The following is a 24621-nucleotide window of genomic DNA, read 5'->3' on the forward strand; positions in this document are numbered from 1 at the left end:
GTTTGGGGCTGGATTTAATTCAGTGTTTTAGAGTATTTATTGCTCTTGTGTAGTACCTGGGTTCAGTGCCCAGCACCCACTTGGCAGTTTACAACTGTAGGTGGCTCCAGGGTACCCAGTATCCTCTGACCTCTGAGGGTACCAGACATGCAGGCAACAAACGACCTTACACACATGCAGGTCAAATACTCATTTTTATCTTTTTATTTTATTTATTTATTTATTTTGTTTTTCGAGACAGGGTTTCTCTGTGGCTTTGAAGCCTGTCCTGGAACTAGCTCTGTAGACCAGGGTGGTCTCGAACTCACAGAGATCCGCCTGCCTCTGCCTCCCGAGTGCTGGGATTAAAAGCGTGCGCCACCACCGCCCGGCTTAGGTCAAATACTCATATGCACAAAATACATATAATTACTTTTCTAGAGTCTATGGCTGGAGCTCAATCGACAAAGTGCTTGCTGTGCAAGCAGGAGGATCTGTGTTTGGATACCCAATGCACAGATACAAAGCAAGGCATGGAATTAAAAAATTAAAGAAGTATCTACGCGAGCTAAGTGGAGCATCAAGGTCTCTGACTGTCCAGGAACTCTGCTGTTTAGAAAACACTTCCTCTGCTGTTCCTGCTAAGTGTTCATCCTTTGCCATCACACTTTAAAGTTCAACGTCAGAAGTGTGTGTGTGCGCGCGTGCGTGCGCGCGTCCTATTTGTGTGGATGTCTCTGTGTGTATGTGCACAAGCACGCGCATGCTTGAAGAGGCCAGAAGAAGGCAGAGGAACCCCTGGAGCTGGAGTCGCAGGTGGTTTGGAGTCATCTCCCCACCCCCGCCAACCTGCTGGGATCCAAGCTCCATTGTTCTTCTCTTAACTGCTGATTCATCTCTCTGTCCCTCTCTGTTGAATTTCACTGTAGAATTTTGGTGATTTCTATCACCAAGAAGTAGCAATAAACGCAATTTCTGCAGCATTTATCAGTAGTCTAGGAGATAGCTAAAGCCAAGCAAGGGTGGAGGCACTTAATGAAGTTTGTAAGTACTGCCTTGGGATGTTCTTAATATCAACAAACGTACAGTGTTTATATCGGGGTGAAAGAATGCCACGCAAGACTTCTGACCCGAGTAGAAGACTGATGTTGGTGGGAACTGGGTCTGAAGAACACAAGCAACTGGAGAACTGAAGATGAGCGGGTGCAAGAAAGTCAGGATAGAGGCCATTTGCCCTGCTCTAAACATTACTCAGGTGCTATGCCATGCCTACAGCATAACTCAGTGAGCCAGTCAAGCGCTTGGTGCCAAGCCTGACAGCCCGAGTTCAATCCCTGGAACCCATATGACAGAAGGACTCCACACTCATACACATACATGTATACTCATACACATGTACTTATACACACTCACACTCATACACACACATTCATAGATACATACGCACACACACTCATACAATTCCACAAAGTTGTCTCTGACCGCCATACGTGCCCCATCCCATATATCACACACAGCATTGCTACCACCACCACCAGCAACAACAGTAACAACCAGTCGGGCGGTGGTGGTGCGCACCTTTAATCCCAGCACTTGTAAGGCAGAGGCCGCGGCAGGTGGATCTCTGTGAGTTCGAGGCCAGCCAGGCAGGCCTACAGAGTGAGTTCCAGGACATGCACCAATGCTACAGAGAAACCTGGTCTTGAAAAATCTAAAACCAAACTAAACCAAAAACTTGATAATAATGATCAATGAGATTACTTATTTGATTTGGTTTTTGAGACAAGGTCTCATTTTGTAGCTCTGGATGTCCTGGAATTCATTGAGTAGATCAAGTTGGCCTTGAACTCACACAGATTAGACTGTCTCTGCCTCCCAAGAGCTGGGATTAAAGACAAAAACCACCCACTGCACAGTATAAGATTATATATTTTTTAAAGAAAGTCTTTTAAAATGTGTTATTTTGGACTGAGGATACAGCTCAGTTTCTAAGTTGACTATCATACTTAAATATATATAACAGTATAATTTTGCTGCAAGATAGCTCAGTGATAGACGCTTGTCCAGCATGCTGCTAGGCTATGGGCTCAATCTCCAGTACATCAAGTGTATTCTAGATTCTTGTTTGTTTAGGAAAGAAATACAGTGTTTAATGCTAGTATTGTATATTCTTGTGTGGATGGGCTCCAGTCACGAAACACAATATGCTGGTGTCTGAGTGTACATGAGTATGAGTGTGTGTGTGTCTGAGTGTATGTGTGTAAATGTGTATGAGTGTGTGTCTGAGTGTACGTGAGTGTAAATGTGTATGAGTGTGTGTCTGAGTGTACGTGAGTGTAAATGTGTATGAGTGTGTGTGTATATATACATGTTACCATGTGTGAGTGACTGTGCATGCTTGGTTTCTAAAGGATCTGTTGAGCAGGCTAGATGGCGTTGGTTCTTTCTCTTCTCTAGATGGCGTTGGTTCTTTCTCTTCTCTAGATGGCGTTGGTTCTTCCTCTTCTCTAGATGGCGTTGGTTCTTTCCCTTCTCTAGATGGCGTTGGTTCTTCCTCTTCTCTAGATGGCGTTGGTTCTTCCTCTTCTCTAGATGGCGTTGGTTCTTCCTCTTCTCTAGATGGCGTTGGTTCTTTCTCTTCTCTAGATGGCGTTGGTTCTTTCTCTTCTCTAGATGGCGTTGGTTCTTTCTCTTCTCTAGATGGCGTTGGTTCTTTCTCTTCTCTAGATGGCGTTGGTTCTTTCTCTTCTCTAGATGGCGTTGGTTCTTCCTCTTCTCTAGATGGCGTTGGTTCTTTCTCTTCTCTAGATGGCGTTGGTTCTTTCTCTTCTCTAGATGGCGTTGGTTCTTTCTCTTCTCTAGATGGCGTTGGTTCTTTCTCTTCTCTAGATGGCGTTGGTTCTTTCTCTTCTCTAGATGGCGTTGGTTCTTTCTCTTCTCTAGATGGCGTTGGTTCTTCCTCTTCTCTAGCAGAGTTGGATGGGCAGTGGTGTCCTCTTCAGAGGCTACAGAGGTCTCATGGTGCGGAGGCCATGACAAACCAGCCTGCTGCTTCTGTAGGAAGGCAAGTGATAGTGTGACAGCTTTCTGTGGTGTCCCTGCTCCATCACCACCACAGAGAGGGGTCTCATGACTGCCCTTGGGGCAGGGTCCACTTCATCTTTGGAAGACATCCTTCTCAGCAGTAATAGATCAGTTCAAAGCCAACCAAAGCTAGTCAGAAAGCTTTCCCTGAGGGCCGCTCACTTCCTGTCTCATGCTTCAAAGATTCCTTTGGATTGTCTTTGATTCTACCATGAAAAGCCTAGGAGGGTCATGTGGGGGATTCCTTGAAGTGGTTGTGTTGTGGAGAACAGCGCAGCATCTGGGATTTCAGCTGCCTCTGTCTCAGAGTGCATGCTCTCCTCCCTCCATTTTTTTCTATGCTCCCTGCCCTCCTACTGTGTTTTGCTTCTTTCTATATCTTTTCCACAGATTCTGGGGAGGAGCAGAAGACTCCATTCCAGATCCATTTCAGAGTTGCTGGGAGGAACTCCCTCACTGGGGCCCACCTTGGTCAGGAAGCAAGCAAGCAAGAAGGGCTGAGAGATGGTCTCCTGGAAGGCTAGAGCTATCCTTTCTGATTTCCTTCTCCATCCTTGGAGTTAATGCTTTCTCTCTTCCAATTGTCTTATATGGAGTGTGAAGCTTTTCCTAACTATGCTTTAGAGACCAAAAAAAAAAATCACTTTACACTGGTTTCTGGATTTGTGACTGTGCCCTTCCTGGTGCCAAGTACAGAAAGGTTATCTCGACTTTGATGATGGTTGTAGCCAACTAGCTTCAAACACTATTTTTGTTTCACTTGGTGAACACATATCTTCAGTGAGACTCAGTAGAAACAAGAATTCTGAAGTACTGATGTGAGCTGGGTGGGGTAATGAAGAACCTAGTAACTGAGGCTGAGGACCAAGGCAAGTTCATGGCCAGCCTGGCCAATAGGTAGACCCTGCTTCTGATGATACTCCCCACAATCCTGATCTGCCCAGTAATTACATAAAACTCGAATCACTTTTTAAAAAATATTGGTAATTGTTTTACTATCTTTCCAAAAACCAAACAAACAGTAAGTAGACAGTAAGATGAGATGCTGAACCAGAAAATTTCTCTTCAGTGTCAGACTGTAAAGACTTGGTGGTGTTTTCCTTCTGTGAGGTTGACCTTGAGAGTTATGTTTTATTTGAAATCATCTACAGACCAGAACCAGCACGGATCTGTATTTAGTTTATGTCCTTATTATTATTTGAGCACTGCTGAGAATCAGACCCCAGGGTCTTATCCATGCAAAACGAGGACCCTACCACTGAACTGCAGTTTTTTTATTTTGTATTTCACTTTGTGAGAGAGCTGGTGGTGAAGATAATTTTTATGTTAGCACGAGAAGTCAGTGGATTTATGCCCAAGGCTATTTTTCTTCGTTGAGAGAAAAAGTCTCATTCAGAAATGAACATTTCTTAAAATGGGTCCTTTATTATTTTTGTAGAATGTACAATCTCCCAAATTGTTTTAAGACTTTGAGATGAATGGAAAAGGTCTCCAGAAAAGCAGTGTGAGAGCGCTCCAAGCTGGAAGGCTCAAGGTCCGCTTTTTGGGCATCTTCTTAGGTCCTTGGCAGGCGCAAGTTTACCGCGAAGAGCAGTGAGCGCCATTCGGACTCCGTTCCCGGGCCGAGACAATCCAGTTCATATCTTACCGCTCCTGTCGGCAAGCCGGCAGCATAATGAATTGCCTTGACTCTAGCTTCAATCCACTTTCCTCGCTTAATATGCAGCCCAAAGTTTTGCGGCTCACTGTCAGATGGTAGTGCTAGACTTTCACACTGATCCCAAAGCCTCCGCTGGGGCTGTTTCTTCACACGGAGTTACAAACTTTAAGAAACACGGCTCCAGACGGAAATCCACGCCAGGCTTTGAACTCTGCTTCTGGCTTCCGTCAACTGACACAGTTGCCCTTTTGCTCAAACTCGCAGCTCCAGTTCGCACTTGAGAGCGCTCGGCTGGGTGTCTGCTGCGGCGACGCGGCGGGAATGTGCGGGGGCCACAGCCCGGCTCTGCACGCCCCAGCCCGGAGCCCGGCCGACCCCATCCCCAGCGCCGTCCTGGCCCGAGTGGAGCAGGGGCCGGAGGCCTGCGGGGAGGCGAGGCCGACCTTTTGTTTGTTTGAGGAGTTTTGTGTTTCAGGCATTGAGAGTGAGCAAACTGCGAGGGAGGAAGCACTGGTCCTCCCTACAAGCGTTTCTTTCTTCTAGCGAGCCCTCCGGGCCCAGCTTCCACATTTTGCGGTTGACTGTGTGGGATCTTCCTAGGTTCATCCCTCATCCGCGGGCCCAATCCATGCACGCTGTGCAGCTCGAGAAAATGAGAGCACATCCTCTGCCATTTTCAGCCGCTGGCTGCCGGCAGCCCAGCCCCCTTTCCTTGGCTGTGGCAGTCGCCGGAGTTCCGGCGCCCAGAAGCGGCACCCGATCCGTGCAGTCCCAGATCCGGTCCGCCTTTGCCGAGTGCCGTCCTGCCGGGCTCGGCGATAAGAACTCTCCTGTGAGAGCGAGCGAACGAGACTTTAGTCCGGTTTCCATGTCAACGATTCAGTCCATATTTGCCATCAGGCTGTCGGTGGCAGAGGCGCTTTCGTGAGGGGAGCGCTGTCCTAGCCTCCTAATCTGCGCCGGGATTCCAGAGCTGCCTGGGTGTGGGGTGAAAAGGCAGGGGCTGTGGGGGGAAAAATACCGAGGGGAGGACCCACGGCCCCGAGTCGGGGTCTCGCCGCTCGGGCCAGCCACGTGCCCGCTCCTCCCCTCCCCCTTTCCCGTCCCTGTGCCCCTGGGGAAAGCGGATGGACCAGTTTCTAAGAAAGTTCCTCAGCCCAGCAGTCCTGAGCTTAATGCTGTAGAGCTTTGAGTGGAAGCCACCAAAGATTTGGCATTAAAAAAAAAGTAGGGGAGAAACACACTCGTTCTCCCGACCCAGGTGGATATATTTTTATGCACTTTGCCTCACTGCTAGATTAAAATGGTGGCTGTTTTCAAAACAGCGTGACCACGTGTAGGGAAAGGGATTTTGGCGCTTTTCATATTCCCGGCCATGGAAGAAGGCCATGTGGACTTTCCCTGAAGACGAATCCATTCTGGCTTCCAGATTTTCACTGGGCTCCAGGTTTCCCATTACACCCCAGCTCTGAGGAAAATGGCAGGGTAATTGCATGTAAAAAATTCCTCATTTGTGTGCGGGACTCAGGACTGTTTGGCAGCTCTGAGGCCGTTGATTAAATAGCAAAGCTCCATTTCTGAGGCAGCCTATAATTTGGTTTGTAGGACCTAATGCACCAGTGGAGTTGTTGCTCCAGAGGACTGTGAAGGAGAGAGGGCCCTGGTCCACACCAGCCAGTCCCATCATCTTGGCAGGTTCGTTTGGTTCTTGGTTGGGGGATGGGTAAGCATTGGGGCTCAGGCCATCTCCCCACTCTCAGGAAGGTTTGTAGTGTAGAATGTTCTTGATTTTCCTTGGGGGTAGAACTCAACTTAGCCTTTGGGGATCATTTGTGGTGGCCTACAGAGTGGTCAGAACTCTCGGGGCCGTGGAATCCACAAGTTCTAAAATGATGGCCTGTGGCCCCAAGTCCCCATCTATGCAGTGTGAGGGGGAAGGGGGCTTTTGTGGGCGATGCAGGCCCCCTTGGCCTGGTGAGAAGCAGACATTCCCTCTGGTTTCTCCTAGCTTGCCCTGTCAGAGCATTCCAAGCCTGCCAGAGAAGAAAAGGCTGCTGTGGGGTTGGCGAGGCCTGTAGACGCGACAACTCCGAAAGCCTTGATCTTTTCAGATAGACCTGGCCTTAGGGTTTCTAGTAAACTTCAAGGAGTCTTTACACCTTGGGACAGACAACAGGTCTGAGGGGCATCCGCTTTGTGACCTCTTAGGCTCTGCTTTTTCTCTCTTTAAAGAGAAAACGGTTTCCATTTTCTGCATCCCTCCTCTGCAGTGGTTTTGGACACTGAGGTTCTGCCAGTCCCTGGAGCCCCTGCTGTGGGCTGTTCCCAGTCTTCCAAGGTTCTGCCTCAGGACACTGGGCTACTGACCCTGTGAGCCGAGTTCCCAGGAAGAGCTCATGGAGCTTGGTGGGCCTGGAGGACTGTCTCAGGCCCCCAAAGATCAGTAGCCACCATCTTTAAAGTGAGGTGGTGGAATGCCCACGTTTGATTCCAACCCCTTCTGACACTCTGATTCCACTGTTGGATTTGCTCACAACTGGAGTGTTTTCCTTCTCTCTCCTTTTCTTTGGCTAAGTAGACAGATGCAGCTTGGTGACTCCACTTTTCACAGACACACTCTTCTGCCCTCTGACTCTGAGTGACCTGGGCAGTCCCCTCCCTTCTGTCAGTCGGTAAAATGGGGCTAATCCAGACCTCATGCCCCCAGGGCCTTGTCAGGGCGGGCTAATGAGGGCAGGGACCTGGAGGACAGCGAGTCTGAACAATGGTCAGTCCTCCTTTGGGGCTAGCCCAAGGGGGTGAAAAGCGGGGCCCCCTCAGCTGGGGCTCACGAGCAGGTCTGCGAGAGCCTTTGAAGCAGCAAAGTGCTGGCGACGTGCTAAGTCGCAGCCAAGACACCAGGCCCCGTGCCAGGGGGTCAGGCCCGGGCCGCGGCGGCCGCGGTTTCGGGCTCAGGCCAATTTTGCAGGCGCGGGTAAAGTTCACGCGGCCCGCTCCCTTCGGGGCGGCCGGGAGGGGACAGGCCGGGATGGGAACGCCGCGCGCGAGGCGGCGCCGACTCCGGCGGCGCCGGCTCCGGGCCGGGTTTTCCCCGAAGCCTTCGGCGGCGGCGCTGCCGAGCGAAAGAGGCTGAGGGCTTGCCGCCGCCGCGGCTCGTTCTCTCCCCTCCTCCTTTGTGAGGGGAAGGGAGCGAGTCCATTCCACGGTCTGCGCCCGCTCCGCGCTCCACTCCGGGTTTTTCGGGCGGCCGCGACGGCGCTGGGTAAAATGGCAGTGCTGAGCCTCGTGTCGGAGTGAGGGGGACTCGGAGGAGAGTGGGGCGCTCTAGCCGCTCAGTCCCGCCGCCCGCCCGCCCGCCTGCCTGCCCGCCCGCCCGCCCGCTCGCTCGCTCGCCCGCCCGCCCGTCCGCCCGTCCGTCCGCCGCCGCGCAGCAGACTCGGCCCGAGCCGCGGCCAGGGAGGCGAGGCAGGGCGCCCGCCAGAGCCGCGCTCCTACTCTGCCTCCCGGCGCCCCGTCCGCTGCCGCGCGCCCTCCAGCCCGCCCGTCCCGGGTCCCCCCTCCCCCCTGCTCCCTCCCTCCCTTCCCGCCCCCTCCCCCTCGCCTCCCTCCCTCCCTCCCTCCTCCTTTCTCCGGCAGCAGAAAGCGGAGAGTCACAGCGGGGCCAGGCCCTGGGGAGCGGAGCCTCCACCGCCCCCCTCATTCCCAGGCAAGGGCTTGGGGGGAATGAGCCGGGAGAGCCGGGTCCCGAGCCTACAGAGCCGGGAGCAGCTGAGCCGCCGGCGCCTCGGCTGCCGCCGCCGCCGCCGCCTCCTCCTCCTCCGCCGCCAGCCCGGAGCCTGAGCCGGCGGGGCGGGGGGGAGAGGAGCGAGCGCAGCGCAGCAGCGGAGCCCCGCGAGGCCCGCCCGGGCGGGTGGGGAGGGCAGCCCGGGGGACTCGGCCCCGGGGCGGGGTGGGAGGGGGGGAGAAGACGAAGACAGGGCCGGGTCTTTCCGCGGACGAGACAGCGGGGATCATGGCCGCGCAGGTCGCCCCCGCCGCCGCCAGCAGCCTGGGCAACCCGCCGCCGCCGCCCTCGGAGCTGAAGAAAGCCGAGCAGCAGCAGCAGCAGCGGGAGGAGGCGGGGGGCGAGGCGGCGGCGGCAGCGGCCGAGCGCGGGGAAATGAAGGCAGCCGCCGGGCAGGAAAGCGAGGGCCCCGCCGTGGGGCCGCCGCAGCCGCTGGGAAAGGAGCTGCAGGACGGGGCCGAGAGCAATGGGGGTGGCGGCGGCGGCGTTGGCGGAGCCGGCGGCGGCGGCGGGCCCGGCGCGGAGCCGGACCTGAAGAACTCGAACGGGAACGCGGGCCCTAGGCCCGCCCTGAACAATAACCTCCCGGAGCCGCCCGGCGGCGGCGGCGGCGGCAGCAGCGACGGGGTGGGGGCGCCTCCTCACTCAGCTGCGGCCGCCCTGCCGCCCCCTGCCTACGGCTTCGGGCCACCCTACGGCCGGAGCCCGTCTGCCGTCGCCGCCGCCGCGGCCGCCGTCTTCCACCAACAACATGGCGGACAACAAAGCCCTGGCCTGGCAGCGCTGCAGAGCGGCGGCGGCGGGGGCCTGGAGCCCTACGCCGGGCCCCAGCAGAACTCGCACGACCACGGCTTCCCCAACCACCAGTACAACTCCTACTACCCCAACCGCAGCGCCTACCCCCCGCCCCCCCAGGCCTACGCGCTGAGCTCCCCGAGAGGTGGCACTCCGGGCTCCGGCGCGGCGGCCGCCGGCTCCAAGCCGCCTCCCTCCTCCAGCGCCTCTGCCTCCTCGTCGTCTTCGTCCTTCGCTCAGCAGCGCTTCGGGGCCATGGGGGGAGGCGGCCCCTCAGCGGCCGGCGGGGGAACTCCCCAGCCCACCGCCACCCCCACCCTCAACCAACTGCTCACGTCGCCCAGCTCGGCCCGGGGCTACCAGGGCTACCCCGGGGGCGACTACGGCGGCGGGCCCCAGGACGGGGGCGCGGGCAAGGGCCCGGCGGACATGGCCTCGCAGTGCTGGGGGGCTGCGGCGGCGGCGGCGGCGGCGGCGGCGGCCGCCTCGGGAGGGGCCCAACAAAGGAGCCACCACGCGCCCATGAGCCCCGGGAGCAGCGGCGGCGGGGGGCAGCCGCTCGCCCGGACCCCTCAGGTACACAGCTGAGTGGGGAGGAGGCTGGGGCGAGCGGGGCCGGGGGGGGGGAAGGGGTGGCGGCCTCGGGGAGCAGGCCTCGGCCGTGGGCTCCCCTCAGGCCTGGGCCCCCACTGCCGGGGAGCTGCCATTGTCTGGCTCTTCTCTCTTAAAATGGCTGCCTGTCTGCCTTCCTCTCCTTCCCTCGATCAGCCTTTGTGTGGGGCTTCTCCGGAGGTGTCTGTCCGGTTTCTCCCTCTCAGCTCGTCCTTTCGAACTCTGGGGATCTTCAGGGGGGTGCGGAGCAAAGTGGGCCTGGAAGGGCCAGGCCCGGGCGAGGGGGTGCTGGGGGTCCAGGGTAGAGGTGTAGGCAGTGTCAGGAACGCGGGAGAAAGAAGCAACGTTTTCTTGCTCACCTGCCGCTCGTCTGTCCCCCTTGCCTTCCTCTAAGCCGTCCCCTAATGTGTGCTTTTAAAGAGTGGCCCCTAGGGCTCAGGGGACCTCGGGGGAGAGCTGGGGCCTGCTCGGGGGCAGCTTGAGGCCGACCGTGGTTCGCCCTGGGCCGCCCGGGCCGCCTCTTGTCTTAGGCTCAGCCGGCCCTGTGGCCTGGGCTTCTCTCTGGAAGTGCTGGTAAACAGCTGAGTGATTGGAGTAGTAAGTGCAGATTGCTTTGGTTTGGGATTTGAATTATGGAGGTAAAATCCTTCTGTCAAAGCCAGGAGACAGTTGGTCTTAGGTTGACATCCTATCTGTGATCTGATTGGCTCCCCATCTTCTGCTCTTGGCCATTTATAATTGCCTCTGATGTAATGGTACAACAATCCTGATGAGCTCATAAACTTTTACACTCTGCTTTTCTGCCAGTGATAACCCAAACCATCGCTGCCACTATCCTACTTTTATTCCGGAGCTGAAATTGGCAGTGACCTTGAGGAGGGAGGTTTAAGCAGCAATACTGTATCAGCAGGAGCAGAGCCCCGACAGGCTGCCCTTGTTACATTGTGCCTGAAACAAAAGAGGAGGCGATGGCATTTTGCTTGTACCTTGGATTTATTTTGCTTGTTATGTTTTATGCAGTCTGAAATAGATTCTGTGTTGTTGGAACAGTAGCTGGGCTTTTCTCTACAATGGGTTTGCTGTTTGTTTTGGTTTTGTGACTTTCCTGATGGTATAAATGAGTTCTTTGATGGCTCTGAGGATACATTTGTCTTGAGTAATTTTTGACACTGTTCCACTTTACAGGACTGAAATTATTTTACTGAATGGCAAATGTAGGGATCTGTAGGGGAAGAAGATGGGTTTTGTTAATATTTTTGCTTAGAGCTTTCTGATGGAATTTGGTATTAGGATCAAGAGTTCCCTTTTAAGCAAGGCTTGCGTCTTTCTTTGTTTACATGTTGAATCTTGTTAACACTTTTCTTTTGTTAGTTGAACTTTGGAGAGAACTAAATTGAAAGAGATGCTGATGTCTTCCAGATTTAGAGAGGGATTGTTTCCTAAAAGTCCTTTTTTTTTTTTTTTTTTACGAAATTTATGACTTATTCCTGGAATATTGTTCTGTCAGCATTCTTCCTAGGGCTTTAGAATAGAGATTGGCCAGTATTTTTCTTTGTATTTTAAGTTGTGTACCTCTTTTCTTTTCCCTTTTATCTTTCAGGGTGTAAAGATATGACCTACAATGCCACTTATAATGGTCACTTTTTGGTACCTTTTCTTACGATCTGTTTGATTTTACTTTGCTTTCCTCTTCCTTGGTGCTTTGGGAAGGACTGATATTTCCACAAAGGGGAGGAATGTCCTCGGATCCCCATTCCCAGCAGCTGTACCTTTGTGCTGGGTTGTGTCTGTGGGACAGTGATTTCCCGCTTCCCCCCTCATTTTAGAACTACTTTTGGTACTCTTCTGTTGAGCTGGGAACTCTGAAAATAGCCGTGGAAGGCAGCGCTCCTGCAATGCTATGGTCTTCATCTCTGAGAATAGGGACATACTGAATTTTTTCCTGCTGTCTCGAGAATAAGTTCTGTCTTAGAAGAAGACAGTGTGCACAGCCTCGCCAGTCACTGTGACGTATGTCTGCTTTTCCTCGCTTTGTTTTGACTAAGAAATTTTCCTTTCTTGAACTATTAGAAGAGATAATCAGGGGTGGGCGTCAAGGTTCGTTAAAAACTGAGTTTTGTTTGTTTTGTGTCAGTCTTATGTACCTCAGGATGTTGTTCTGGAGCTTACAATGTTTATGTAGCTTAGGTTGATTTTGAACTCCTGTCTCTGCCTCCCAAATGCTAGAATTACAGGCGGGAGCTGTGTTTTACTTATTTTTAAATCAACTTTTGTAGTACAGTAATTTCTGGTTTTGGTCCTTAAACAATTGAGCATTCCCTATCTAGGTAGTGGCTATATGTTCTTTGCAGAGGACATAATAAGAATGTAGGTTCAGCCCTTGGTTAGAATCCTGAGTCTGCTGCTGTTGGATGGATTTTTTTAACTCTTTGATCACACCAGGTCCCAGCACTCAGAAAATAAATTTTCTGTTCAGTTTCATTTCAGTTCTGAGATGCAGGGAAAGAGCTGGAGAACAGTGACTTGTGGATGAGATGGTACAGCTTGTGTCTTGTAAGCTCCAGGTGTACAGTCTGGGTGTCTCAAGTCTGTAGCCCTGGGGGTGCAGGAGGACAGACTTGGCTCTCAGTCTGCTTGCTTCCTGGGGATAAGCCTCTCATGCCCTTTGGAGTCTCTTGGCTTTGAACTCAAGCAAGGACAGCTTTGACCTCTTGATCTTCTTGCTTCCACCCCGAAGTTGTGGGATCTATATATGCATGTGTCACCAGGCTTATTTTATTTTTGTAGATTTTAAAACTTTTATGTGAATGTGGTTGTGCACCTACATGAATTTATGTGCACCAGATGTATACAGGTGCCAGAAGTGACTATGTGTCTGAACTGGAGTTACAGACAGTTGTGAACTGTCTGTGGGTGCTGGGAACCGAACCCAGGTCCTCTGCAAGATCAGTAAGTGTTCTTAACTGCTGAACCATCATCTGTCTCTTCAGCCCTAGGCCAGGTTTTTAATGTAGAGCTGGGGGTTGAACCCAGGACTTCACACATGCTAGGTAAGCACTCTGCCAGCTGAGCTATATTGCTAGTCCCTGAGTATTTTTAAGATAGGTTATTCCTTTCCCCAACCCAGTCATAGTTTAAAGGCTATTTTTTTAGGCTTAGGTGTGGTAGGTCTTGGGAGACAGAAGTAGGTGGAATTCTGTGAGTTCCAGGCCAGCCCGGTCTGCATAGAATGTTCTAGGCCAGTCAGGGCTGTACAATGAGATCCTGTCTCAAAAAAAAGCAAAACAACAAAAGTATTTTTTCCCTAACACATGGTTAAGTAAGGTGATGATGTTATTTGACTTGGATTTTAAGAAATAAAGATTACTACATGTTTTTCATAGGATCTAGGACCATCACAGCAAAGTTCCTTCATGCTTTTTAATAACCAGTAGCATGTTTCATATGGGACTGACAGTAGAGTTTTAGGTTGCCATAGGGAGTTAGTTTATGTAAAGATTTTTACCTAGGTCATTTTTAGCAGTATATCTTGAGTAATACTAGTCTATTATATATAAAAATGAAATATAGCTTGGTGTGGTGGCGCATGTATTTATGAGGTGGAGAGGGATTGGAAGTTTGAGGCCAGCTTGATCCATAGAGACTCCGATTACCAAACCAAGCAGAGCTAAAGTAAATAGTTCTGGATTTGACTGTAGAAGCAAGGCTGTTAGTTTCTGCTGGACACTAATATTCCAGACTTCTGGGAAACATGTGAGAATCCTGGATTTACCAGGATACGTGGCAGATACCTGTTTTGGCTGGGATACAGAACAAGTGAGGGTTCTCTCTTAGAAGGAGCCAGGAAAACCACACAGAGAAGATCCAGCGGTGGAGACTTCATCTCTCCCTGCTGTTGATGATGGTGGTGCGGGGAGCTGGGGTTATGGAGTGAGGAGAGAGGAGGCAGGCAGCAAGGTTGACTTCTTCCGTACTGATCTGGGTGAGGACTTTTCCCCTTCAGTTGAAGCCTCCCTATGCTGTAATCTGTTGGATTACACCTGTTTATACAGCTGTGATGTCAGCCACACTAGGCATTTCACACAGGAGCTGGTGAACTGCTTAAAATGTGAGAGCAGGCTAACAAAGTAATGGTCTAGGCCCTTTTCTGGCCCCACCCCCAAAATATTGTATTGATTTGCTTAAAATCTCTGCATTTTAGAAGCAATGGCAGGATGCAGATGTTTTTTTTTTTAAAAAAATGGTGTTCAAGGGATGGGAGTTGACTCCTGTTTTCCAAGCCCTCGCAAGACTGAGGTAGGAAGATCTTGAATTTAAGGCTAACCTAGGTTACATAGTGAATTCCAGGCCAGCCTGGACTACCTAGAGAGAAACTGTATCAAGGGGAAAAAAAGTGTACCATGTGGTCATAATCCAGTAAGAGGCTGCGGGACCATGCACATGCCTGTAATCCAGTAGGAGGTTGAGGGACCATGCACATGTGTATAATCCAGTAGGAGGCTGTGGGACCATGCGCATGCCTGTAATCCAGTAGGAGGCTGAGGGGCCATGCGATTTCTGTTTCTGGAGACAGGCAGAGCTACATAGCAAGAAACTGTCTCATTACAAACAATCCGATGAAGTAATAGAATAAATTGATAAGTACCCTTCCAGTGAACTGTGATTCCTGGGGCTCTGAAAGAGATTCTGAATCCACCTAGCTTTTATCTTTGTTTGTTCTTTGGTTTGCTTGTTTAGATTGGTCCTTAACTGTACACTATGAGTTGTGTTGCCTAGTGGTGAAGGGTCAGAGAGTTTATAGCTCAAGAGTGAGGGAGGCTTAGGTTCCTCATGAAACTGACCCAGGGTAAGTCATTTGTATTTTTGGTTAAATGAAACTAGAAGGTGTACCAAATCAGCTAAACTTGCTTTATGTTGAAGCCTGTTGGTTTCTTTCATAGTCTTCCATAGTATATGTGTTCCTTTTTCAGCAGCACCTTCCACCCCCGCCGGGTGTGTGTGTGTGTGTGTGTGTGAGGAGAGAGAGAGAGAGAGAGAGAGAGAGAGAGAGAGAGAGATCCTAGTGTCTGTGAGCTTGGGTCCTGATGTGTAGCTCAGATTGACCTTCAAACTCTCAGTCTTCCTGGGAGTTAAGGTTTGGAACTGAATTTCAGTGGTGTTTTTAAGTTATCTTTCTTTCCCTAGGCTTAAGGAACTCAAGGTTTTTATCTCCTGGGATTTGCAGGGACAAGCTCAAAGAAGTTGAGTGCTACAAAGAAAAAACTTGTCTCAAAACTGTTAATCTGTTTGTCATTAGTCATTTCATCTGGCTGGAGGTTTTTGCAGCAGTTAAGGTAATGAAATATTAGGCAGACTTCATTAAAACTTGAAAATAGTGGCTTCAGGATCCCCAGGAGGCAAGCCACTGGTGTGGGATAGGAAGTGGATATTGATACAATTTAACATCAGCTCACTGCTTTGAGGAGGGTGGTTAGAGCAGGAGAGGTAGCATTTAGCTCTTGAAAGGCTCAGCGGTGGGGCAGGTCTGGGTCTGGTTTGGGCAGTTGGTTGTGATCTGAGTGCCTGGACTTGCCCTGTAAGTTTTGCTGAGAGAAACAAAGTTCCTGAGCTGGAAAGGGAAAACTAAGTGTTAGACTGTAAATTCTTTAGGTAGTTTTGTCTTCCCTTACCCTGTTTAAGGAACTACATGGTATGGCTTGCTGTAGTCCTGGAAGTGCTTTTCCCCCAACACACCTCAGTTTCTCTTCCTTTCCTTTTAGTAGTGTAGAAGTGTGGTTTCTGCAGATTGGAGCTGTGCTAGAGGGAAGCTTGCTCAGCTAGAGGAGGAAAAAAGGTAGAAGAAAAGGTGTTTGATTCTCGGCTTGACACAGCAGCTTCTGCCTCTGAAAGAACCAAATGTTTCAGAGCTTTGTGTAAATACTTGCTGAGCTGTCAATATGTACCCAGGAGGTTTCTGTAGTAAGATGTAGACGGCTCTATAGAATGTTTGACAGGCAAATTAATAAACAGTTTTCAGACAAAGATAATGCTAGTTGCCTCCTGAGGAATAAAAAATAACCCTGCTTAAAAAGGGATAGGGATGAAGACAGTGCTGTGGGCAGCCCAGACAGGAAGGAGAAATGGGAGAGGTAGTTCTAATACCAAGTAGAAGATGCCACCCTAGAAGGGAGCCTCTGTGGTTTGATTTTATGCTAAGTTGAAGACATAAAACCCTGTTAAAAGTCAGTTGCAGTTACGTAGAAAAAGCCGACAGAAGTTTGGAAAGAACGCTCTAGTTTCAGTAGTGGAGTAAACGTGTTCCAAAAGCTTGGCTTAGGAGACTTTGAGTTGAAACCTTGTTCCTTTGGAAAAGGATTTGTAGTTTGGCATGAGGTCTTGTTGGATTGGATTTACATTTCCAGAATACCAGAAAGGAGAAAGATACTGAAGGCTCAGTGTCAGCCTCACTCCCTCCCTTGTTGAGCTGTGCATTATAAACCTATTTGGCTAAGGCTAGCCTGGTCTATAAAACCAGTTTTCAGGACAGCCAGGGCTACACAGAGAAAGCCTGTCTTAAGACCAAAACAACAAAAAAAGAATCTGACTTAGTCGCCTTGTGAAATGACCAGAATAATTTGTCAGTGTCTTTTAAGACTAAAATCTCCAATCTAGGTATGGTGTCTCACACCTTTAAGCCCAGAACTCTGGAGGCAGAGGCAGGTGGATCTCTGATTTTGAGGCCAGCCTGGTCTACATAGTGAGACCCTGTCTCACAACTACCATTATTACACCCAAACCCTCTACTCAACCCCTTCCCTCCAAAAAAAAAAAAAAACAAACAAAAAACAAAACAACCAACTTAAATTCACTGACTGATACCAGTTACTTCACAAGTGGAGGTCTTTTTTTTTTTTTTTTTTAGATTGGTGTTTCTGTGAGAGCCTGTTTGATTTAGCTCAGATAATAGCAGGGAATATGAATGTAATTATGACCCTGATAATTTTTAGGTTCAGCTCTGTTACAAAGGCTATCAGGTTGTTTTAAAGCAAAATTAAGAAAAAGGAAAGAAACTTAGATAATGCTGACTTTGGTTGCCTGTAGCTTTTCCCACTCCAGGTCAGAAGATCTGGAGACTTCAATGGTCTGAGAAAACGGGCGCAAACACTTAACACTGACTAGGTACTGGATAGGAAAGAATTTAAGAGACAGGGCCAGGTGCGAGGCCTCTACTCTTATCAGTTGGGGCTTGGGATTTGGAAGGCTTGAGGCTTTCAAAATATTAACTTGCCCTTTATCCATAATGTTTCTCTAATTTCATGGGCTTTATAGAATTTAAACTGTACAGCCATTCCCGGACCTGTAGTTTACCTTAGTGTCACAGTGACTTTGAGATGGCATACTAACCATAAAATTTCTGAAAGAATGGTTTCACTGTCTTACTGTTTCCTATCGCTGTGTTGGAATCTGCTAAGTTCTAGACCTGTTTGTGGATATATTTGTCGTAACTTTGCATTTGAAAGGTCTTGACAACTTCAGAGTTACGTATTCTGGACAGCTCTGTAGTCACGGTAGTTCAGGTTTGGTTGGTAAACCTGGACGGCATTCTTTTTTGTTTTCCTGAGACAGGGTTTCTCTGTAGCTTTGGACCTGTCCTGGGACTCTCTCTGTAGGCCAGGCTGGTCTCAAACTCACAGAGATCCTCCTGCCTCTATCTCCCAAGTGCTGGGATTAAAGGCGTGCGCCACTACTGCCTGGCCTGGACATTCCTAAAGTTAGCTGATGAAATAATACTAAGAAAATTAGTAGTATTGTTGCATTTATTTGTGTGAGTAAATGTCATGTGTTTAGGTGCCAGAAGAGAAGGTTGGATCCCTTGGAGTTAGAGTTACAGGTGGGTCGTAAGCCAGCAGAAGTGGGTGCTGGGAACAGAATTTGCGTCCTCTGGCAGAACAGGAAGAATTCCTAACAACCCAGCCATTTCTCTAGTCATGAAGTACCTGTTTAGGACTCTTACACTGCTGTTATTTCTGAAGAGGTGGGATTTGTGCTCAAACTGAGTTGCTTTAGATCTTATAATATTGATTGATGGCCTGATGGATGGATGCAATTGGCCATTGTCCGTTCAGAGAAATGGTCTTTAATATTGTTTATAGATTGACTCTGGCCAAGAAACTCAATGCTACGAACATGATTATTCCTTATGGAGCCTCTGAAATGCAATGATTGTTATTTGTCTTACATACTCGTGTTTGTGTGTGGACCTGGCACTTGCTAAGGACCATCAATGGAGGCTTAATAGACAAGTCTGAATTGTGTGTTCAATGTCAAGCCACTACAATACAAAAAATGCTTCCTGGAAGTGGATAGGTTAGTGTATAATCTTTAAAACTGTGTGTGTGTGTGTGTGTGTTTGTGTGTGTGTGTGTAAAATTGCCATGGAGAGGTCAGAGGACAGCTTATCTTGTGGAGTTGATGAACCTCTTTCCATCTGCCTTTACATAGAATGTGCATGAAGTGTGTGTGTTGTCAGACTTTTCATTAAACAAACAACTTGACCCACTATGCCATCTTTTCAGTCCTGCAAGTATGGAATCTTGAATACAGATTCTAATTTAGAAATATCTCTTCTCATTTCTCTTTTGCCTTGGGGATTTTGCATTCTTGGAAAGTGAATTTTGAGCAGTCCAGCACTCAGCGTCATTGTTATCTGTCCTGGACAGTAGGTGCGCAGGATCTGAAGATGAACTCCCTAAGCTCACATTTCATTGTAACCTCTCCCCCCACCCCCAAGACAAGGTTTCTCTGTCTAACAGTCCTAGCTGTCCTGGAACTAGCTCTTTTAGACCAGGCTGGGCTCAAACTCATGGACCTGCTTGCTTCTACCTCCCGAATGCTGGGATTAAAGGCGTGTGCCACCCCGCCCTACTTTATTGTATCTTTTAACTATTTACTTTATGCAAGTGTACCTGAGTGTATGGTTTTTTTGTTTTTTTTGTTTTGTTTTGTTTTTTGTTTTTTTTTGTTTTGTTTTGTTTTTCGAGACAGGGTTTCTCTGCAGCTTTAGAGCCTGTCCTGGAGCTAGCTCTTGTAGACCAGGCTGACCTCGAACTCACAGAGATCCGCCTGCCTCTGCCTCCCGAGTGCTGTGATTAAAGGCCTGCGCCACCACTGCCCGGCTCTGAGTGTATGTATGTGCTTCATGTTCTTGCCTGAGCCCACTGGGTTCAGAAGGGCATTGGGACCCCTGGGGCTGGAGTTACAGGTAGTTGTGAGCTGCTTGGTGGGTTTAGGGAACTGACCCAGTCTTCTGCATTCTGCAGGAGCAGTAAGCACTTGTAATCATTGAGCCCCAGCCTCATATTTTACAAGAGTCAAGTTAGGGCAAACATTCACTTCAGTCACTTTAACTGTTATTCATTCATTTATTCATTCATTCATTCATTCATTCATTTATTTCTCGGTTTTTTGAAACAGGATTTTTGTGTATTCCTGGCTGTCCTGGAATTTGGCTTTGTAGACCAGGCTGGTCTTGAACTTATAGAGATCTACCTGCCTCTGCCTCCTGAGTGTTGGGATTAAGTCCTGTACCACCACCACACAGCTGAGGAATGTTTTGTTGATTTGTTTTTTAAATTGCATGTGAAGGAAATATCAGGGGGAGTTTTTGTTGGTCACTTGTGCATATTAGGGAGAGTGTCTTTGAACAGGTTGAGTTATTTCCCAGTGGCTTCTGCTTATTCTAGGGGCAGACTGGAATGGGAAGAAGCCTGATGCCAAGAATGCATTCCAGCAAGCTTCAGTGGGAAATTCCATCCCTAAATGTTGACTTAGTGTTGGTTATGGTGCATATTAGAAATCACCCAGTAATCCAGGACAGATTTTTGTTGTCCTCCAGGAAGTTATGTTGATATTAAATACTAATGGGCTTTGGGTATTGGGCTGTGTGGTTTGAGGGCCCAGAGTGGACTGCTTGAATTGCCACCCCCATGAAGAGGAAGAGTTCCCCTCCTCTTGCATTTGGGTGTCCTTATGGCTTTGTTGCTTCTATGTTCCCAAGTCTGCAATGTTAGATATTAAATTTCCTTTTCCCTTGGCACTGGCACATTCACGATTTTCTGTGGCTCATCACCAGCAGCCAAGATTTTTATATGCTTTTCACTTTAAACTTAGCTTGCTTGTTTATCTCTGTTAAAAGGACCCCACCTCCACCCCCAAAGATCTAGCACCAGTGTGATTGGGGGGGGGGGGATGTGAGGGGTCGGTGTGATATCACTTATTTAAAAAGCCCATTTGTCATGTGCTTGTTTTTGTTTTGCCTCCTTTTTTTCCTTGAGTGCACAGCGAGCTCGGGATCTTTCCCAGCAAGAGTGCATTTGGGCCTGACTCAAGTCTGGTGTACTTTGACTTTAAGAACAATATGAATTTGACTGTGTGGTAGAGGACTAAAGACGGCATTGTTTGGAGTACATTCTTTTGGAGCTTCTACCCAGTGATATTCCTTCTCTGGAGTGGACGTTACAGCTTTCTTCAGTCCTTAGCAAACAGGTTACCTAGGCAGAAATGCTGGCAGTTAGTTGCTGTTTTTGCCCATGTCTTTTTTGGCAAATAAAAATGGCTTTCTCTCTGCCCTTTGGACAGCATTCTGTTCTGATCCTGAGGCTGTGGAATTCACAGGCTGGTCCCACATTAGTCTAGAGCCTGAAACTCTTGTTTGCTTTTGTTTTTCCGAGACAGGGTTTCTCTGTGTAGCCTTAACTATCCTGGGAACTCACTCTGTAGACCAGGCTGAACTCAAACTCAGAGATCTGCCTGTCTCTGCCTCTCGAGTGCTGGGATTAAAGGTGCCTGCCACCACCACCCAATAAGCCTGAAACTTTTTATCATCCAGTTTAGATGACTTGTGCTTTGGCTTCCAACTTTTACCTGTTTAGGAATCCAGGCTGCCAAAGAAAACTATATCATTTATAATGGATTTAGGGAACAGTCTGTCCAAAACATTGCTCAGAGCCAGGCATCTTTACTGAGATCTAACTTTGAAGTACCATCTAGCATGCTTGGATTAAGTGTCCAGGACAGCTACTGTGTGTGTACTGTGGACCTAGTGTGTGCTGAGTAAACATTGTGTTTGATTCTCAGTAATTTCCTTATCAAAAATCTTGGAAGAGACAGATTTTGTTATTCCTCTTGGCTTCCAGTCATAGAAACAGAACTATAAAACATCCTTTACGGGTCGTAGTTTGTTTAGGGGAATCAAAGTTTGTCAGAGCCATAGCTTTTGATCACTGTGACATGTGACACTATACTTAGATGTTGTCCTTGTCCATTTTTTTCCATTTAAAGTTTTATTATTCAGGGTTTCTTATAAGTGGTCATGACACTTGATTTATTGCTGTCTTGCAGTTCCTGGGAAGAGAACTGGTCCTTTGAGCTGTTATCAGGAGACACCTTTGAGACTGGGGATAGGATTTGGGTTCTTAAGATAGAATTTACAGAATAATTATTTTTCAGAAACTTGGAGTTCCAGTTAGAGAGGAGGGCATTACTGTATTTATCTGCCACCTGGGTAAAGTGAACACACACATTAAGTGCCACATACAGTTTCATATGAGAGTCGGAGAGTCAGCCCTAAGTCCAGTTTTAAATTTTCTTTAGCCCATGAGACTTTAGTTTAGCTATTTCTCTTCTCTGTATCCTAAACCACATGATGAAAGAAAACATAACTTTGTAGGCTGTAATATGAGCCAAAGATGAGTAAAAGTACTGTTAGGTTATGGAAATTATTTTTTAAAAAGATTTCTTTTTGCCGGGCAGTGGTGGCACACACCTTTAATTCCAGGACTTGGGAGGCAGAGGCAGGTGGATTTGAAGCCAGCCTGGTTTACAGAGTGAGTTTGTTCTAGGATAGCCAGGGCTACACAGAGAAACCCTGTCTCAAAAACAAAAAGAAACAAACAACCCACCCCCAAAATCTTTTTACTGTGTATGTACAGTGAGCAGGTGCAGATGTGTGACAGTACACAGAGGTCAGAGAGCGACCTTGTGATGTGGATTCGCTTCTTTCCACTTGGGTTCTCAGGATCAAACTGGCCAGTAACTCAACTCAGTGAAGTTTCTTTCTGCAGCCTTTTTCTTTTTTGAGGCAGGGTCTTATCTTATTACATAGCCCCAGCTGCCCTTGAATCTGCAGCTGCTTTGTGGAAGCCTCCTGAGGGTCATGTCACCATACCTGCCTGGTTTGAGAGACTACCCGGCTGGCCTTGTTTAGAAATTGAAACCCTGAATCCAGAATTCACATATGCCTTGATAAGTTCTTTAGGTTGTCCTGGTGGACACTCAAAGTTGAAAAGTGCTGCATTGTGCATCTACACTCAGCTAAGCTTCAGGGCATATCTGAATTGCCTGAGGTGCTTCTAATTATACTGTAGATGGGTGTTTCAGATACATCTGTCTTCTATGATGGAAGTGTTACTGGATAGAGAAAAGGCTGTAAAAGTGCTTGAAGTTGTGTTAGAAAGCCTCATGGGCTACTAAATAACAAAACCCTGTAGATTCCGTGGCTTAAGCCATACGTCATTCATTTCTCACAGTTCTGAAGTGCAGAGGTGCAAGGTGAAGATGTCAGCAGATTTGATTCTAGGTGATGTTTCTTGCTTGTGGTCTTTTTTTCTGGTTTTTCAAGACAGGGTTTCTCTGTGTAGTCCCGGCAGTTCTGTAGCTCACTCTGTAGACCAGGCTGGCTTGTTTGTGGTCTTAGCATCTTTTTTCTCACTAGAGCCTCACAATGCCATTGAAAAGTGCTAATCCACCAGGTTATGGTGGCACAGGCAGAGACAGGTGGATCTTTGTGAGTTTGAGGCCAGCATGGTTTACAAAGTGAGTTCCAGAAATCCTGTCTTTTTTTTTTTTGGTTTTTCGAGACAGGGTTTCTCTGTGGCTTTGGAGCCTGTCCTGGAACTAGCTCTTGTAGACCAGGCTGGTCTCGAACTCACAGAGATCCGCCTGCCTCTGCCTCCCGAGTGCTGGGATTAAAGGCGTGCGCCACCACCGCCCGGCTCCCTTGAGATTTTTATTTTATGTCTATGAATGGTTTTCCTGAATGTTTATGTACTACATGCACATGTATGCCTGATGCCCAGGAAGTCAGAAGAGGATTTCAGATTCCCCAGAACTGGAGTTAGGGATTATTGTGAGCCATCATGTGGATACTGCCAATCAAACCCTGGTCTTCTGCAAGAGCAACACACGTTCTTGTGTGTGTGTGTGTGGTTTTCTCGAGACAAGTTTCTCTATAGCTTTGGAGCCAGTCCTGGAACTTGCTCTGTAGACCAGGCTGGTCTCGAACTCACAGAGATCCGCCTGCCTCTGCCTCCCGAGTGCTGGGATTAAAGGCGTGCGCCACCACTGCCCGGCCAGAAATCCTGTCTTGGGAAAAAAAAAAAAAAAAAAAAAAAAAAAAAAACAAAGAAAAGGGGGGGGGAGTGCTAATCCCTGTATGGGGATCTACCATTGTGATCTAAGCTAAATCCAATTGCTGGCTAAGGCCCCATTCTCTAAAACGATCCCATTAGGGGTGAGGACTTCAGCATAGGCATTTTAACCCAACATTCCAAACATTTAGCCCATGCATGTACACAATAGATGGATCATCTCCTGTTCAGTGGTGATGACCTCTAATGGGATGGCACCCATATTCTGTTTATTTACAACTGGCCTCCTGCTGTTTTTCCTAGTTCTGCACGAGGTGACATGGCAGTAATATGTATCTGTGGTGTTGGGAGTTGGAGGAAGGTAAAAAAGACTGTTTCTGGGCATGTCTGATAGTATCCAAATATGACCAGTTTAGTACTTACCTAATCTCAGCACTTGGGAAATGGGGGGAGGCAAGAGGATCAGGAGTTCAAATACAGGCTCAGCTACATTAGATCCTGTCCCCCCGTCACCCCCCCAAAAAAAGCATCAGTATTTCAACACTAGTGAGATGCCGTGTTCCTTCTGCCTGTGATGGCTCCCTGATCTGAGACCAGGAATGTGATTCTCTCTGACTTCTCTCTCTCCCTCATGCCCAACTCTAATGACCAAGTTTTTTCCTTGTGTCCCTTTTGAAGTTCTAGCAAAGTAGAATCCTAGCAAGTTATCCCAACATTAAAGTGGGTCAGCCCTGTCTGAGGAGTGTATGATTGAGCTGAGACTTGTCTCCAGTTGTATAGAGTTCTTTTATTCAAGATTGTCCTTGGCAGTGTAATGGAAATAGCGAAAATGGTCAGTTAGTAAGCATTTAAAAGTTCTAGGACCCAGTGGAGAGCCAGTGTTCTAATTCATGTGTGTTTTCTAAAACCTCAAGTGGGCCTGGTAGTAGTGGTGTACACTTTAATCCCAGCTCTTGGGAGATAGAGGCTGGTGTATATGGGCGAGTTCGAGGCCAGCCTGGTCTACAAAGTGAATTCCAGGGCAGCCACCGTGGTTACACAGAAGCTGTCTAAGACAGACAATCTCAAGTGGAATTTATATGTCCTTTACCCTAGAAACCAGTATATTGCAGACAACGTTCTCCTTGCCGCCTGAGACCCACTCAGGACAGTAGGCTGACAGTGTGTCCTGTGAACTTTGTCTATATAGAGGAATACTTTTAATAGGGAGTTCTGTGTTGTACAGATGTGTTTCTAACTCATTTTCTCACTCTCCTGCTTGTGGCTTTATTCCTTTACGCCCTTCCACTGCCTTTCATTCC

General features: G+C 48.5%; 1 protein-coding gene across 2 annotated transcripts in view; it reads left to right on the plus strand.

The window, feature by feature from the left end:
* Window positions 1–8365: 8365 nt before the first annotated feature.
* The window catches only part of Arid1a (AT-rich interaction domain 1A), a 75250-nt gene continuing 58994 nt past the window's right edge, over window positions 8366–24621 (plus strand). The window contains exon 1 of one of the 2 annotated variants that reach the window (XM_038333016.2): window positions 8366–8429. Coding sequence is in view for 1 of the 2 variants with exons in the window: in XM_038333015.2 (XP_038188943.1) it covers window positions 8736–9878 (1143 nt within the window). In the remaining variant the exon portion in view is untranslated. Of the gene's footprint in view, window positions 8430–8708; window positions 9879–24621 lie in introns of those variants that run through there. The other variant, XM_038333015.2, reaches the window with a different exon arrangement.

The sequence above is a fragment of the Arvicola amphibius genome, chromosome 6 (assembly GCF_903992535.2).
Source record: "Arvicola amphibius chromosome 6, mArvAmp1.2, whole genome shotgun sequence".
NCBI classification, from domain to species: domain Eukaryota; kingdom Metazoa; phylum Chordata; class Mammalia; order Rodentia; family Cricetidae; genus Arvicola; species Arvicola amphibius.